A 16,899-nucleotide genomic window follows, 5' to 3' on the forward strand; every position below is an offset into this window, starting at 1 on the left:
TAATTAAATTCCTATATTTATTGGCATAGTTAATTAAATCCCAGAAACATTAATTCATGAGGTTACACCCTAATAAACAGTGGCAGTACTGCTGAGCACGTGTGGCAGTAACAAGCAGAGGGTATTTGGCAGTACTGCTGAGCACGTGCGGCAGTAACAAGCAGAGGGTATTTGGCAGTACTGCTGAGCACGTGCGGCAGTAACAAGCAGAGGGTATTTGGCAGTACTACTGAGCACGTGTGGCAGTAACAAGCAGAGGGTATTTGGCAGTACTACTGAGCACGTGTGGCAGTAACAAGCAGAGGGTATTTGGCAGTACCCTGGCTGTGCCCATCTCCATGGGCAGTACGTAAATTATCAAATTCCCAGCATATGCCCCTTCACCCTATAAGGTAGTAATTAATTAAGGCAGGATTGATTATTTAAAAGCAGAAATAAAATGATATGAAAGTGCTATTTTCTCGTTGTAATGCAAATAAAACATTGCCCCATTATCTAAATACTTCAATGAAGTGGTCAGAGTGTAACATAATTATTAGTAACGAGGATTACATCACGTCCTAGATTCACCGCAGTGTACGTGGGCTATATTAAAATCCTGGATACATTTCAATTCAGGCTCTTAACATGGAGCAGTTTACATGTTCCTGCCATAAACTCCACTTTTACAATTTTGCTCAAGAACTGTATTTTATAGATGTAAAATCATTTCCTCTTTAAGCATCTATACCTCCCAAAATGCTCCACCAGCTAGTGGCCAGGTAGGGCTACTTCACTCATAGCTGCAGTGCCAAGACTAGAAATCACCAATCTACATCTTCATGGAAATGCTATAAGCATGTGTGTTTGGATCGCTGTGTGGAACACCCAATATATACAAACACTACTAAGACACGCTGTTTATTTCAATGGGAGAGCCTGCACAGACACATCTCTCTGAAGTTGGATGTCTAATTTGTACAACAGATCTCTAGCGCTGTTAAAATGGATTTGGAAAATCCTGGACTGTGTGTCTAGCAATGCATTGGGAAGCATGGTTTTTAGAGCATTGATTTGATATACATAAAAGTCATTGTATTGGTCCCATAACCCTGTCGCATACCTGCATTCAGTAGAATAACAGAACACACACGGTAAAAGCTATTAAAACGTCTTAAAATACAAACATTTGCATGAAAGATGTAACCCTAAGCTGGCTGTGCTGACACTAAAGTTAAAGATCTGTTACCCAATGGCTGGTTCTAATTTAAGTGGGGAATATAGAAAATGCACTTTGCAGGATGGAATATGTAGGGAACCTGAGAGACTTGCAAGAAAATGGATGTGATTTTTATCGTATACAAGGGTATGAATATTCTCATATAAAAATAAAATTCTATACGGATTCCTTAGACGTTGTATCCACTTACAGCCCACTATACAATGACACATACCGTAAACATGAAACAGTGTTCCAGATTGTGTATAAAATATTGTATGTTATGGTAATAAGATACTTGCATAGATGGCCATTTGACACTAAAACGCACATTGATCCCAGAGATCCAGATCGGTATCATGGGGGGGAGGGGGGGAATATTATCAAAGCCCCATGAATATGTAAACTTGTTTTATTTGATCCCAGTGGAATAGGAATCAGAGAGAAGATTGCGTGACAATGGAAATCTGTAAGAGAAAGAACAAATGAAGGGAAGTGGTTATTCAAAGTCCCCTTTACATACCCAGATAACACCAACCCTTATTTTATTCTTTGTCGTACTTATTCAAACATTCCATTCTAGTTATACCAGATACACAGACAACTCCTCCAATTATACTACATCACCAGAAAGGCAAGCCTTGAATCACACCTAATATACAGACAACGTCTTATTCTCATTAATATGCCAGCCTCCTTTCATTCCACATCCGACCAGGCAATGCCAGCCTCCTTTCATACCACCCCCCCAGGCAATGCCAGCCTCCTTTCATACCACCCCCCAGGCAATGCCAGACTCCTTTCATACCACCCCCCAGGCAATGCCAGACTCCTTTCATACCACCCCCCAGGCAATGCCAGCCTCCTTTCATACCACACCCCCCAGGCAATGCCAGCCTCCTTTCATTCCACATCCGACCAGGCAATGCCAACCTCCTTTCATACCATCCCCCAGGCAATGCCAACCTCCTTTCATACCACACTCTCAGCCAGCCTCCTTTCATACCACCCCCCCGACCAGGCAATGCCAACCTCCTTTCATACCACCCCCCCCCCCCCAGCCAGCCTCCTTCCATTCCACATCCGACCAGGCAATGCCAGCTTCCTTTCATACCACCCCCCAGGCAATGCCAGCCTCCTTTCATACCACCCCCCCAGCATACCACCCCCCAGGCAATGCCAGCCTCCTTTCATTCCACATCCGACCAGGCAATGCCAACCTCCTTTCATACCATCCCCCAGGCAATGCCAGCCTCCTTTCATACCACACTCTCAGCCAGCCTCCTTTCATACCACCCCCGACCAGGCAATGCCAACCTCCTTTCATACCACACCCCCAGCCTCCTTTCATACCACCACCCCCCCAGCCAGCCTCCTTTCATACCACCCCCCCCAGCCAGCCTCCTTTCATACCACCCCCCCCCAGCCAGCCTCCTTTCATTCCACATCCGACCAGGCAATGCCAGCTTCCTTTCATACCACACCCCCAGGCAATGCCAGCCTCCTTTCATACCACACCCCCCAGGCAATGCCAGCCTCCTTTCATTACACATCCGACCAGGCAATGCCAGCCTCCTTTCATTCCACATCCCCCAGGCAATGCCAGCCTCCTTTCATTCCACATCCCCCAGGCAATGCCAGCTTCCTGTCATACCATCCCCCAGGCAATGTCAGACTGCATTATCACATGCGCCCAGGCAATATCAGCTTCCCATATTACGCTCAAAGCAATGCCAATTTTAAACCAGCCTTACCCTCACAGAGTGTCCCTCATGCCCCCGCCTTGGCTCAGTCTCTCCTGCAGTCTTTTGATGATCTGGTCTCTGCCCTGAGCTTCCTGTAGCAGCTTCTAATTGTGGGAAAAGGAAAAATGAATGAGCCTGTCATGGAATGTGTGAACATTGTGACATATCTTGGAAGGAGGATTAACAGAGCTGTTTCTCCTGGACAGATAATCTGTGAGAGCTCTGGTTTATTAATGGTTAATGGAAGATTAGAGTGTACTGACACGCCTGGCATGGTAGGGGTTAACAGGGAGAAATGCTCTGTGAGTGCTTGTATCACCTGAGTGGTCTTATCTCGCTCTTGGGTGGCTCCCTGGAGCTGGACCAGCTCTGTGTGAGCTTGATACATGTCGGCAGCGTGTCTCTGCTTCTCCGCCCTGAGCTCTGCCTCCTGCCCGCGCAGAGCCTCACGCAGCCTCTTCTGTTCCAGCTCCCCGGCCTGAAGCCGCCCCTTACAGTATCGCAGCTGCTCCTGGAATATGTTAAATCACACAGTGAACGCCTTCCAAATTTTCATAGAATTCACAAAGAAATGGCTAGAATATGGGAAAAACTGACCACTAAAAATATGATGCTCCAGCCAAGTGCATTATGGGAAATCTGCACATTTACATCTACATAAGGTATTACACATTCCCAGCCAGTAACCCAGACAAGAAAAAATATTGGTATCTGTTTATAAAGCACCAAAAACATTGCAAAATGCAGAACACATCAAACAGTTACAACAGGCGCACACAAAAATAAATAAATAAGGAGAGACTTTCATTTGAGTGAGACTAACCTGGAGGAAGGTTTACAAAAATAGAAAAAATGAGGGCAGCGCTAACAATTGCAAATGTGCTACAAATAGATTTATTTACAAGGACGTAAAGTAGAACCGTTTCGGGTTATCCCCTTTATCAATGCATGTCCTTGGAGGAGAACCCAAAATCTTTATACTTTACATCCTTGTAAATAAATCTTTTTGTAGCACATTTCCAATTGTTAGCGCTGCCCTAATTTTTTCTATTTTCTGCTCGGAGCTGCAGAGGGAGGTGTCAGCAGCACAATAGGAAAAGTTTGTATTTTGATTTTCTCTGGGTTCTGCAGTAACCCTTACCTCAGCTATACTGTATACTGGTCATAACAGGAGGGAGGTCTGACAGTCATTCTGTGAGTGAGACTAACCTGGAGGGAGGTTTCATTCTGTGAGTGAGACTAACCTGGAGGAAGGTTTCATTCTGTGAGTGAGACTAACCTGGAGGGAGGTTTCATTCTGTGAGTGAGACTAACCTGGAGGGAGGTTTCATTCTGTGAGTGAGACTAACCTGGAGGAAGGTTTCATTCTGTGAGTGAGACTAACCTGGAGGAAGGTTTCATTCTGTGAGTGAGACTAACCTGGAGGGAGGTTTCATTCTGTGAGTGAGACTAACCTGGAGGGAGGTTTCATTCTGTGAGTGAGACTAACCTGGAGGTAGGTTCCATTCTGTGAGTGAGACTAACCTGGAGGGAGGTTTCATTCTGTGAGTGAGACTAACCTGGAGGGAGGTTTCATTCTGTGAGTGAGACTAACCTGGAGGGAGGTTTCATTCTGTGAGTGAGACTAACCTGGAGGTAGGTTTCATTCTGTGAGTGAGACTAACCTGGAGGTAGGTTTCATTCTGTGAGTGAGACTAACCTGGAGGAGAGTCTGGCTTTCATTCAGAGCATTGAGAAGATCCTGGATGTCCTTCTGATGTTGCACACTCTGCTTCTGATTGTCGGTCTGGGACTGGGACAAGAGCCGTCCCTTCTCCTGCAGCTGGGTGATGAGCGGGCTAGAGGATGAGGTGCCAGGGATGGACCCACCTAGGTCATCCAAGCCCTGGGAGAGGAGAGAATCTGCCAGGGCCTGGGAATAGAGAAGGATAGTCCGTATAGGAACATCGAGAACAAGATAAAGAAGGTTAAAAGCTTTCTGTTCATTCCTCATTACAGTCAGTACTACATCAGGTACTTACCTCCACATCCTGATTACTGCTGCTCAGCACTCCCTGCATTGAGGAGATCAGAGCGTCTTTTTCCCGCAGTGCAGAGAGGCGTAGGGCATCCTGAGAGGCAGCTGACCGCACAGCAGAATCTAATGCCACCTCCAATTGCTGGATAGTGAACTCCTTCTCTCCCAGGTGATCACGCAGAGCCTGGGGGGTGAGTAGACAATTCACTGAAACTTCTTCAGTTATTCTTACACAACCGTGTCCTTCACCAAGCACATGCATCCTACCAGCCACAAATCCTGCACTAACACAAGTTCCAACACTACATCCACCCTGTCACAGCTATACTCTGCTATTCCTGCAACTATCCTGCAGCCATACACTGCTATTCCCATACCAATACCAGCTCTAACACTGCACCCACACTACCTGGCGATTCCTGTAAAACCCAGCTCTAATACTCCATCCTTTTATCCGGCCCTACTCTGCTATTCCACTACTAATCCTGTTCTTTTTTTAAATAGTAGTTTCTTCCGTGCACCTTTAAAACGTTCACATTCCTACTTCCTATCCATCCTCTGACCATAGAACCCACTCACTGTGATTGTATCTTGGTTCTCACGCAGGACCCGGGCCAGTCGTTCCAGGTCCTCTTGCCTTTGGGCCAGTTCCAGCCGCAGCCGCTTGGTTTCAGCGTCTCTATTCTGCTTGTTCTCAGCCAAATCACTCCATTCCTTCTGCTCATAACAGACACGTGTGGGTTAAAGATCAGTGATGCCTGAAATGGACACTACAAATCTCAGAACAACTTTAGCTTAAAGGGACACTGTAGTCACCAAAACAACCTTAACTTACTGAAGTAGTTTTAGTGTATATACCATGCCCATGCAGTCTCACTGCTCACTTCTCTGCCATTCAAGAGTTCAATCACTTCGTTTATGCAGTCCTAGCCACCCCTCCCCTAGATGTGACTTACACGGCTTCTCTACATACTTCCTGTTAAGAAAAATCAAATTTTTAAACTTCCTTTTTAGCACAGAATGTTTCATTTACGATTTCATATCTCCTTATCTAAATTACTAGCCTGCTGGAGCCTACATGACCCTCCTCCTGTGTGTAATTAAAGTTCAATTTACAGATCGTCAATGTACATAAACATCTAAAGTAAACAAACTATGCAGTTCGATCTGATTGAATATGAAACTTTTTTCATTCAAGCTGTGTGTGTCACAGCCAGGGGAGGTGTAGCTAGGTGTGCATAAACAGAAACAAAAGTGATTTAACTTCTAAATGGCAGAGGATTGAGCAGTGAAGCTGCAGGGGCATGTTCTATACACCAAAACTGCTTCATTAAGCTAAAGTTGTTCAGGTGACTATAGTGTCCCTTTTATATAAATGTTTAATCTGAATGAATAGCTCAGTGACAAATTCAGATATTTATTTTCACAAGTTAGATATTTGTCCTGTTATGATTTAATTTCTACAAGAAGCTCACCATTTTTGGTGTACCCTACGGGTGGGGAAAATTAGGGAGTTAACTGACCTACGTAATTCATGAACACCCAACTGAGTTTGATTCACTTCCTGGAGTTTTCAGCCAATCAAAATTCAGCTTGGCTGCAACTACTGGTCAGTTACCATGAACATCCAGAGTGATACAAACCGATGGCCTTCTCCTGCTTGATACAGCCTCTTCAGTAAATAAAAGTAAAAAATCTAATTCTTCATAACAAGAGCACAAAATAAGAATAAATATGTCAAGTTTCAGTTATTTTTTTTTTTTTTTTATAAAAAATACAGCATGAACTTAAAAGGGGCATCATAACCCTTGCAGCTTATTGTGGTTATGGTGGAAAGAGTCTTTGGTTGCTTTTGTCAAACAGTTTTTGAAATATACAGCATTAAAGAAATATGTACATTTTAAAAATGTGACATTTTGCATAATTATATCTCTAACGTAGCTTGGCAAAGCAATGTTAGATATTATAACGGTATGAATGTCTAAATGTATTCATACGGGGAAGAGATAATCTTAGGGCTGTTACCTTTAATGCCTGTTCTCTCTCATTTAACTTCTCAATGAAGGTCATCACAGTGTCACCAGGGGCGTCCGAGGCCACCGGCAGTGTCAACAGCAAGGTCAGGCAGTCCTGAAGGTGAGATTCCAGTGAGAAATATATATTGCATATAACAAAATAATAATAAATGTAACTCGTTAGAACTCCAAGTAAATCCTGAGATTATAATATTATCCAAATTACTGGTATTCACTATATTTGAATCAAAATACAGGATATTGGACCTGGAACTCGATCAGCTGAGCGATCTCAGTCTATTGACATCACTCCTGTACCTACCTCGAGGACCTCTTCCTTGAATTGCAAGCTCTTTATCAGTTCCCGAACTAGATCCTGCTGGTCCTAGGAGACAGAAACTACAGTGATCTCCATCAAATAATAAAATAACATATTAGGGGATAGCCAAATCTATTGCCCTCTGTTGAACAGATCTTTTCCAACCCTCTAACACACATTCATGATGGCCATACAGCCTATAGTTTATCAAAAGACTCCTTTAAGAAAAGTCTGACAGCTTCTCCATAAACCTCAAAGGGTTAAAGGGCAGTACATAGAGGGGAGTTATTCCAGCGGTTACCTTTTGCCCCTTTGTGTCCTCATTGGGATGGGCAGCCTGTGGCTGGGTCTGTAACCACTTCAGTGTTTCCTGAATCCGACTGACATGCGTCTGGCAGATCTACAGTGTGATATGATGGACAGACAGGAGAATGTGGTGAGTTTGGGGAAGAAGGATAGAGATTGGACAAGTGAGGAGTGTCCGAGAGGAGAGGTAGAAAAAAAAGGGGAAAGACCAGAGTGTGTAGTTTTTTTAATGAAATAGAAAATCAAAGAGGTCTATAAAAAAGGCGGAGAAAAGACAGATCAATAATGAATGGAAGAGAGAGAGAAAAAAAAAGGAGGGAGATTAGAGGAAAGGACACGAAAAATAAAGAAGGGGGACAGTGAGAATAAACCAATAACAAAATATGATCAATAGTAAGGAGAAAGTGGAAGATCTGCAAAACACAGGACTACCTCTATGGATAACGGCTATATTAGAGAGTCATGGGAGCCAAGGTCAACTGAGAAAGGAATTCTAAGCTTCAAGCCAAAATGGCAAAGATGAAAAACATTACATTTCCGCAATTCCAACATTCTAAATCAGTTAATCTCAGTTTATTGTCAATATAAATCTAATCATAGGCCAGTATTAAAGTCAGTAGGAACTAGCACATACAGGAATTAAAGAATTTGAGCCAACCTACCTCGGATCCAATTCCCATGAACGTGTCATAATCTTCTGTTATTTCAACCAACGGTACTTCTATTCTACTCTCTTCTTCCATCTTTCTTCTTCCGTCTTCTGCTCCTGATCCTGATCCTAATGGTCCCCTTCTCTTCACAGGTATCCTGCTGTGGCGTGGACTCATCACGGCGCTATACTTTATCTCCTTCAGGCTCTTTAATGCCTCCTCCACCACCATAGGCTTAGTAGATAGAGAAGAGGGAGGTGGTGATGTCACGGGTGAATGAGGCTCTGAAAACACTCCAGCTTCTTCCTCTCCTGTTATAGACAGAGCCTCTAGCGAGGACGTGGAGAATGACAAAAGGGAACCTCTGCTGCTACCACCACCAACGCTGCCCAGTGATTTGCTACGTAGTAGACCGGCGCTGCAACATCGTCCTTCTTCTCCCCTGCTATGCTTCTTACGCCGAGGCACAGTGCATACCGTCTCGTAATTTGCATCTGGAACCCTCCATGATGAGCAGGAGTGACACTTGTCTCCCTTGATGCATCGAAAGCAAGTATCTCCCCTATCTTCCCACCAACTCTCATGCTCCCACGATAAGCGGTCCTTGTCCAGCAGTTGTTGGTAGGACTTTGACTGAGACCCAGAAAGAGATCGAAATGAGCCATTGAAAGAGCTCTCCTGATCAGGGAATGGAGAATCAGGGCATAAATTTTGGTACCCGGGAGAAATTGAACCGTGTCGGGATCCATGCCGTCCTAAAGAGCGAAGATCACAATACGAACCATAGGTAGGGGTCTTGCACTCATTAATGTACTCTTGATAATCAGGAAGAGGGAGGTTCCAAGCCTTGGCATGGATTCTGCGAAGGGTATAGGAGAGCTTTTCTCGTTCATTGAGAAGGCGGGCAGAGCGTTGCTCATAAAGATGGCGCATTCGAGACATTACCTGATCATATCGATGATACACATTGAGCGAATGACAGCACTTGCCGCAGATAAATTCACAATCTTCTGGTTTGTCTCTGCCTCTGCTGTGTCTGTGGGAGGATCCTGACTGGGTACGTGTAACAGGAGAACCCAAAACACGAGAAAACAGCACAGGGAGGGAGTCGGAGCCAGAGCCACCAAACAGCCACTTGCGGCGTGAACCACGGAGAGGAGAGGAGCAGAGACGGCAGAGATCAGACATGGCTGTCATGGACACAGAGAAAGGAGCGAGAAAGAAAATAAATATTACAAAAAATAATTAAAACAAACACGAAGAGCTGTGTTTGCAGTGAGCGATGTCCTGTGAACAGATCATCAATTAAACCATCAAAAAAAAAAACAGTCTTTAAGAATTGTAGGAGTATGGTTATCAAAATACTTGATGTGCTGAACAGCTAAAAATAGAAAATTATTTTATTTTTTTTAAAGTGTGAAAGGACAAAACACTAGAAAAAAAGGGGGTGGGGGGAGGAATGCAACTAGAGGACGATATTATGAAAAATATAGGGACTATAGAAAGATACGTTGAAGCCCCACTAATTCTGAAATTGCATTGTATCTACAATGTATTCTTGCCCCATGGTTCTGTTTTTGCAAATAATTTCAGTCCCTGATTATTTACAAAGCATTCTAGTGCCTGGTTCTGTATGCACAGAGTATTCTGGTCTCTTGTTTTACAGACTTTTCCACGGTTCTGTATCTATAAAGTCTTCTAGTCCGGGGTTCTGTATCTATAAAGTATTCTAGTCCGGGGTTCTGTATCTATAAAGTATTCTAGTCCAGGGTTCTGTATCTAGAATGTATTCTAGTCCAGGGTTCTGTATCTAGAATGTATTCTAGTCCAGGGTTCTGTATCTATAAAGTCTTCTAGTCCGGGGTTCTGTATCGATAATGTATTCTAGTCCAGGGTTCTGTATCTATAATGTATTCTAGTCCAGGGTTCTGTATCTATAATGTATTCTAGTCCGGGGTTCTGTATCTATAATGTATTCTAGTCCGGGGTTCTGTATCTATAATGTATTCTAGTCCGGGGTTCTGTATCTATAATGTATTCTAGTCCGGGGTTCTGTATCTATAATGTATTCTAGTCCGGGGTTCTGTATCTATAAAGTCTTCTAGTCCGGGGTTCTGTATCTATAAAGTCTTCTAGTCCGGGGTTCTGTATCTATAAAGTCTTCTAGTCCGGGGTTCTGTATCTATAAAGTCTTCTAGTCCGGGGTTCTGTATCTATAAAGTCTTCTAGTCCGGGGTTCTGTATCTATAAAGTCTTCTAGTCCGGGGTTCTGTATCTATAAAGTCTTCTAGTCCGGGGTTCTGTATCTATAAAGTATTCTAGTCCTGGGTTCTGTATCTAGAATGTATTCTAGTCCGGGGTTCTGTATCTAGAATGTATTCTAGTCCGGGGTTCTGTATCTAGAATGTATTCTAGTCCGGGGTTCTGTATCTAGAATGTATTCTAGTCCGGGGTTCTGTATCTAGAATGTATTCTAATCCGGGGTTCTGTATCTAGAATGTATTCTAGTCCAGGGTTCTGTATCTAGAATGTATTCTAGTCCGGGGTTCTGTATCTAGAATGTATTCTAGTCCGGGGTTCTGTATCTAGAATGTATTCTAGTCCGGGGTTCTGTATCTAGAATGTATTCTAGTCTGGGGTTCTGTATCTAGAATGTATTCTAGTCCGGGGTTCTGTATCTAGAATGTATTCTAGTCCGGGGTTCTGTATCTAGAATGTATTCTAGTCCGGGGTTCTGTATCTAGAATGTATTCTAGTCCGGGGTTCTGTATCTAGAATGTATTCTAGTCCGGGGTTCTGTATCTAGAATGTATTCTAGTCCGGGGTTCTGTATCTAGAATGTATTCTAGTCCGGGGTTCTGTATCTAGAATGTATTCTAGTCCGGGGTTCTGTATCTAGAATGTATTCTAGTCCGGGGTTCTGTATCTAGAATGTATTCTAGTCCGGGGTTCTGTATCTAGAATGTATTCTAGTCCGGGGTTCTGTATCTAGAATGTATTCTAGTCCGGGGTTCTGTATCTAGAATGTATTCTAGTCCGGGGTTCTGTATCTAGAATGTATTCTAGTCCGGGGTTCTGTATCTAGAATGTATTCTAGTCCGGGGTTCTGTATCTAGAATGTATTCTAGTCCAGGGTCCTGTATTTACAAGGGATTCTAGTCCAGGGTCCTGTATTTACAAGGGATTCTAATCCCTGGTTTTACAAAGTATCCCAGTTCTGTGAAGTACCTGGTTCTGTATGTACACTGTATTTTGAAGGAGGACCCTGGTTCACAAACATGGCAGTGGATAAATGCTAATGTTTCTGGAGTTAAAGCGGTCATATATCCTGAACCATTCCCTCTCCCAGGTTTCAGATTTAGAATTTGGATCCTGAACCTTGTACCCCTGACCTGGGCCACTTCTCTGGATTTTACAATAACTTTGTGTCCTGCTGTTTTGGTGCCCGTGTTTGTTATGTCAGTTCTGGGACTGTGTCTGTCTGTCCCCCTGCCTGTCAGTTTACCACCCTCCGTGTGCCCCCTCTGCCAACGTCCATTTAAACATGTGGCTGTCACAATCCTTAATCCTCCTCTATTCCCTCCCTCTGTCACTTCCCCAGGGATTCCTTCCTGTGCTGCATCTAACACTGTCCCCTGGGCTACTTACTGCCACTCTGGGAATACCCAGGTCTCTGCACTCTCTAACCCCCACCCCACCTAATCATTGCCCCCAGAAACCCAGGTGGATTATATAAACACCCCAGAGAGGGGAGAAGATCCTGCCAGCTCACCTCTGTCCAGGAAGCTCTCAGCTCCTGCTATTCAGAGAGGGAGGAGTGAGGTGTGTACAGCAAACATACCTGGGCTGGATTAACCCCCTCCCTCCCTTCCACACCCTTCTGCAGAGACTGCCTGGACTGGAACTAGTTAGCAAAGAATCATCAGGTTGTAGGACCCCTGAAGGAGCTGGTGGGACACAGCCTGGTTTAGGACCCTGTCAGTTAACCCTTTGAATGCTGATGATATAACATTTGCAGTAACCAAAGGGGGTGAAAGTGATGAAACATGCCTGGGTATGAAAGGGTTAATGCAGTGATACATTGTTACAGTGCAGTTGTGAGAATTGTTACTGTGTCAGTTTAGGGTCTGATAGGGATTACTTGTGCAGTGCTGCAGCCGCAGGCAGACTGATTTATGTGATTGGCACTGTCAGATCTCCCTGGCAGGGAAGGGGTTAATCCAGCTGTAATGACTGTGTCACAGGCTGTGCTGACTTGGTATAATCCTTACACCTCTCACCCACGTGAGAATGGTTTGAACCGTCCCAAGGAATGCTCCGCCTACTCAGACAGGTGTGAGACCCACACCCCCTAAAAACCCAGCATTAACTCTTTCCTTCCCCCTGTGTAGCCATGGCCAGACTTTCATTAAAGGGACACTCCAGGCACCCAGACCACTTCTCCCCATTGGAGTGGTCTGGGTGCCAACTCCCACTACCCTTAACCCTGCAAGTGTAATTATTGCAGTTTTTTATGAACTGCAATAATTACCTTGCAGGGTTAAGTCCTCCCCTAGTGGCTGTCTATTAGACAGCCGCTAGAGGTCACTTCCTGCATCATAGCACAGATTATGTGCTAGAGCATCGCTGGACGTCCTCACGCTGTGTGAGGACCTCCAGCGTCGCTCTGTTCCCCATAGGGAAGCATTGAAATTAATTTACAATGCTTTCCTATGGGGTGCGCCAATGCGCATGTGCGGCATTGCCGCGCATGCGCATTAGGTCTCCTCGGCCAGTGGGCGGGATCAGTCTCGAAGAAAAAGGTGGAGCGGCGGGGGAGGAGCAGGCAGCGACGTGGGACATGTCGCTGCCTCAGGTAAGTGACTGAAGGGGAGGGAGAGGGAACCTCCAGTGCCAGGAAAACGGATTGTTTTCCTGGCACTGGAGATTCCCTTTAAGCCAGGATATGGTCTGTGTGGAACTCCAGGGTTACAGGCCAGCCATTTCCTTTATTTAATATTTTTTAATGAGAATATTTGCAGTTTGAATATATATTCACTAAGTACAAATAGCCAAACTACTATGACACCAGCCTTGTATCTGATTTGGACTAATGAATTATAAACAAAATTAAAAAAAAAAATGTTACATATATTATATATAACCATATATTTAACCCTATCCACTAGGATAGATGAACACATTTGGGGGAGCAGGTGTCTATTGCAGAGGTTTCTCCCCCTCCCCCTCACCCAGTGGGGTAAGGTCTTTAAATAGTGTTTGGGGCCAAGTAGACTCCCCTATCCACCAATAGGGGGCCTCATTATAGCTGGTTTCCCACTGTTCACATTTTATTTCAGGTCTAGTCATCTTTCACTTTATATACAGTTATATTATAGATAAAAGCTCTCCACCATTCTGGATACAGGCTTGCTACCCCTGCGCCTTCTAGATTGCAAGCTCCTTGGAGCAGGGCCATCGTCCTCTCACTACTACTCAGACTAGTTTGCTTGTCAATATGATTTTACTTATGTGTTCACAGTGCAACTCAGGCCAATATGCTGGCGTTTAATAAATAACAGGAAAAGTGATTTGCCATAAAAAAACAGAGTGAATTGAAATGCATTTTGTAAGCTATAAACCCAAAGTCTATTTTGTTCTAGATATCTATTCTATTTTGGATCTGTATCTACATGACCTTTCCATCTAGCTCAGGTTTCCAAACATATAGTGACAGTAATATGATGTAGCTTACTGTTCAGGACGGTGAGGCCTTTAGGGGGATAAACACACCATAACTTACTTTGTCTTTAGGCTCCTTCCCATATATGACTCACTGGTAGGAAAATATTGGTTCAGAAAATGGAACGCCTCAATCTGTTACACTTAAAGAGCAAGGTTATAGGGCCCTGTTACATTGACAGCTCACAGCCTGCAGACTCTATGCAATGAAGGTTAGTGCTTCACAGGGGTGCCAGAGACAATGTGATCGGCCACAATTTCTTTCATTAATGGTGGCTTACTCCCTGCTAGAGATGGTTGGCTACATGACCGTCTATGGCGGTTAATAAGCCACTAATATTGGATCTATGGACATCTCTGCTGTCCAGGTCAATAGAAGGACTTGGGAATGCAAACAAAATAAATCACAAGTTTAATTCGCGGTGCTAAACCTGTTCACCGGATACTGGAAACCTAACTGTGCCATCTACGAACGAAGAGAAAAAACTAATTTCATAAGTAATTAAACAAGGATTCAGAGACAAGAGAGGAAATATTAGAAGTGGACAGAGTCCACATCAAAATTCCTAAAGGGTTCCTGAAGGGTTACAGAGATTTCAGAAGGGCATGAACCCCATACAATATTTAAAGCAAAAGAAAAAGACTAAAGTGAAATGGTTGTTCCACTAGAGATCAGATATCGCTATTTGTCTACTATCAAATTTATCTCCAAGATACTATAAACAATTATAAGGAGACTTCTGGATATCAGAAACGAATATTATTCACTAGCCTATATTGTGTATATGTATATATACATAGGTGCTGTTATTACGTTCTCCATTGACTAAACAGCTCCCTATGTACTACCACTCGTTTTAAGCACAGAGTGATATTATTGATATACACTCTCCTTCAGTTCACTCTAGACTCCTTTTCTATGTGCATAAGTTGGATAAATACTGCATGATAGACTTATTGCACATAGATATCATGTATATTATGTATTTACTATAATTGATATACCTTACAAAAATACACTTGAGTCTATAGAACAGGTGCAGTCCCACCTCTATAGCCGAGCTACCTACAAAGTCCTGCAGACTGTGGGTACTTCTGTCTAGAGGAATGTGGCTTATGCGAGATCTGATCTAGTTTATACTGTACTACATACTGTACTTTGTACCTTAACTTCATTTCAGATACCGTGGTTATTCCCACTACCTCTGGAGGATATCCACATTGCATCTACCCAGTTTTTAAATTCACTTGTATTTTCACGAGTGTGTCACTGTTATTACACTTTGTTTTGTTTTGTCCGTAAGCGGCTTAATAAAGGTTATACCGTACAATTATTCTAATATTTTAGAGATGTCTTCTGGTGGAATGGTTGTCCAATTTTTCCATCTCTAGTGGAATAACCATTTCACTTTAGTCTTTTTCTTTTGCTTTAAACAAGGATTCAGTTTCTGTACAATTCCACGATTCCCCAATATCCCTCTCATCTAGTCGGGAAGATTTGGTGTAACTTGCTGATCCACCCGGCCTTAGGGTAAAGGGTATCTGAATTTTGTGGATAGGAGGATTTTATTTATCTTTTTTCCCCCCTTCTGTTTCCTCCGTTCATTTAGTCTTTGTTTTATCAGTATTTTTACCTGATTCTATAAGGGTTTCATTTCTTATTCGACCTCTGATTTATGAACCTGTATCGATGTGTACATCGCTTGTCCTACTTGTATACAATATATTACTGTTACTTTAATAAAATAGTTCAATACAAAGAATTCAAAAACAAACAAACGTGAAATTTAAAGAAAGCATACGGGGGGCGGGGCCGGACCGCCATGCTGACCGGTCGCATGCAGGACAGGCTCCGCAGAAATCTGGCCTGTTAAGCCAACTTCTCAGCCCTGGTACTCGACATGAGCCCACAAGATATCCACACGGTGGTGGAAGAGGCGGTGGACCCCGAGATCGGGAGCTTTGGGTCCCCTGAAGGGGGCACAGGGCTTCGGGAGCTGCGGCCTACTCGGGAGGAGAGCGGGGTGGACGGCCGCCTCCCTGCCTCCCTCCCCAACTGCCACACACCGGCTTTTTGAGGGGCTTGCCGGTCCCGTTTCCCCCCCCTGTGGGCCGGGGGGGTCATCCTGGCCTGCCCCCCCCCCCTGGAAAGCTCAAGAGAGAGGAGAAGAGGCAGCACGAGACCCCCAAGGCCTACCTTACAAGATGGCGGCAACGGAAAGCTATGCACCATCACGCCATCCACCTCGACGACAGCCCGCAAAGCAAGTCCGGCGAGATATGCCGGGTACAGCATGGAAACATTCCATGCAGTCCTCGCAGCTACATCGCAGCTCAGGCTCACAACAAGCGAGGAGGGCTAGTCCGGGCAAATCCAGAGGGGCTCCAGCTGCAACACCCATGGAACCAAGGTACCCTGCCAGACTAACGAAGAGTCCACAAACTCGGAAACCTTGCTCTGCCCGTGCATGGCGCCGGACGAGGGGGAGAATGGGACTTGGTCTCTAGCATGGTGCCTGACTATCACCTCTGACTCAAACACCTACCGAGTACTTGTCTTGGCACTAGAGACTTTTATTTCACGTCCAGATCAACTGCACTTACTATTACTACAGCAGCAGGGGTGACAATGCCATGTAATTATCAACTGCCCTGTAACTAATCAGGCAATGGAGACGGGCAGGCTTGGGGGGCTAGTAATATGTTGTTCTTGCTTTATTCTCTAATGTTTTGCCTAATTATATGCATTCTCTGATCTGTCTGCCACCTCACGTTTAACATATATGCTATGGCCAGACTAAGCTTAGCCTTATGTTTCAGCTAGTCTAAGCGAGCACCAAATAGAAAAATAAAAAGCATTGATTTATAGATATATCAGCGAAGTTACCTTTTAGTTATGAGACAGAATTAGCTGTCCGACCCTCTACT

At 44.1% G+C, this 16,899-nt stretch overlaps 1 protein-coding gene across 1 annotated transcript; it reads right to left on the reverse strand.

Moving 5' to 3' along the window:
* On the reverse strand, positions 1 to 12,561 carry LOC134572492 (CAP-Gly domain-containing linker protein 1-like). Its single transcript, XM_063431483.1, has 11 exons — positions 12,531 to 12,561; positions 8,263 to 9,440; positions 7,596 to 7,694; positions 7,298 to 7,360; positions 6,986 to 7,090; positions 5,540 to 5,677; positions 4,965 to 5,144; positions 4,643 to 4,855; positions 3,263 to 3,454; positions 2,953 to 3,047; positions 1 to 1,665 (listed from the first exon to the last, which is right to left on the reverse strand). Exons 2-10 carry the CDS (start codon positions 9,436 to 9,438, stop codon positions 2,955 to 2,957), a joined length of 2,259 nt encoding a protein of 752 aa, XP_063287553.1. The 5' UTR covers positions 9,439 to 9,440; positions 12,531 to 12,561; the 3' UTR covers positions 1 to 1,665; positions 2,953 to 2,954.
* Between the last annotated feature and the right edge of the window lie 4,338 nt (positions 12,562 to 16,899).

This window comes from Pelobates fuscus, chromosome 9, assembly GCF_036172605.1.
Source record: "Pelobates fuscus isolate aPelFus1 chromosome 9, aPelFus1.pri, whole genome shotgun sequence".
Lineage (NCBI taxonomy): Eukaryota > Metazoa > Chordata > Amphibia > Anura > Pelobatidae > Pelobates > Pelobates fuscus.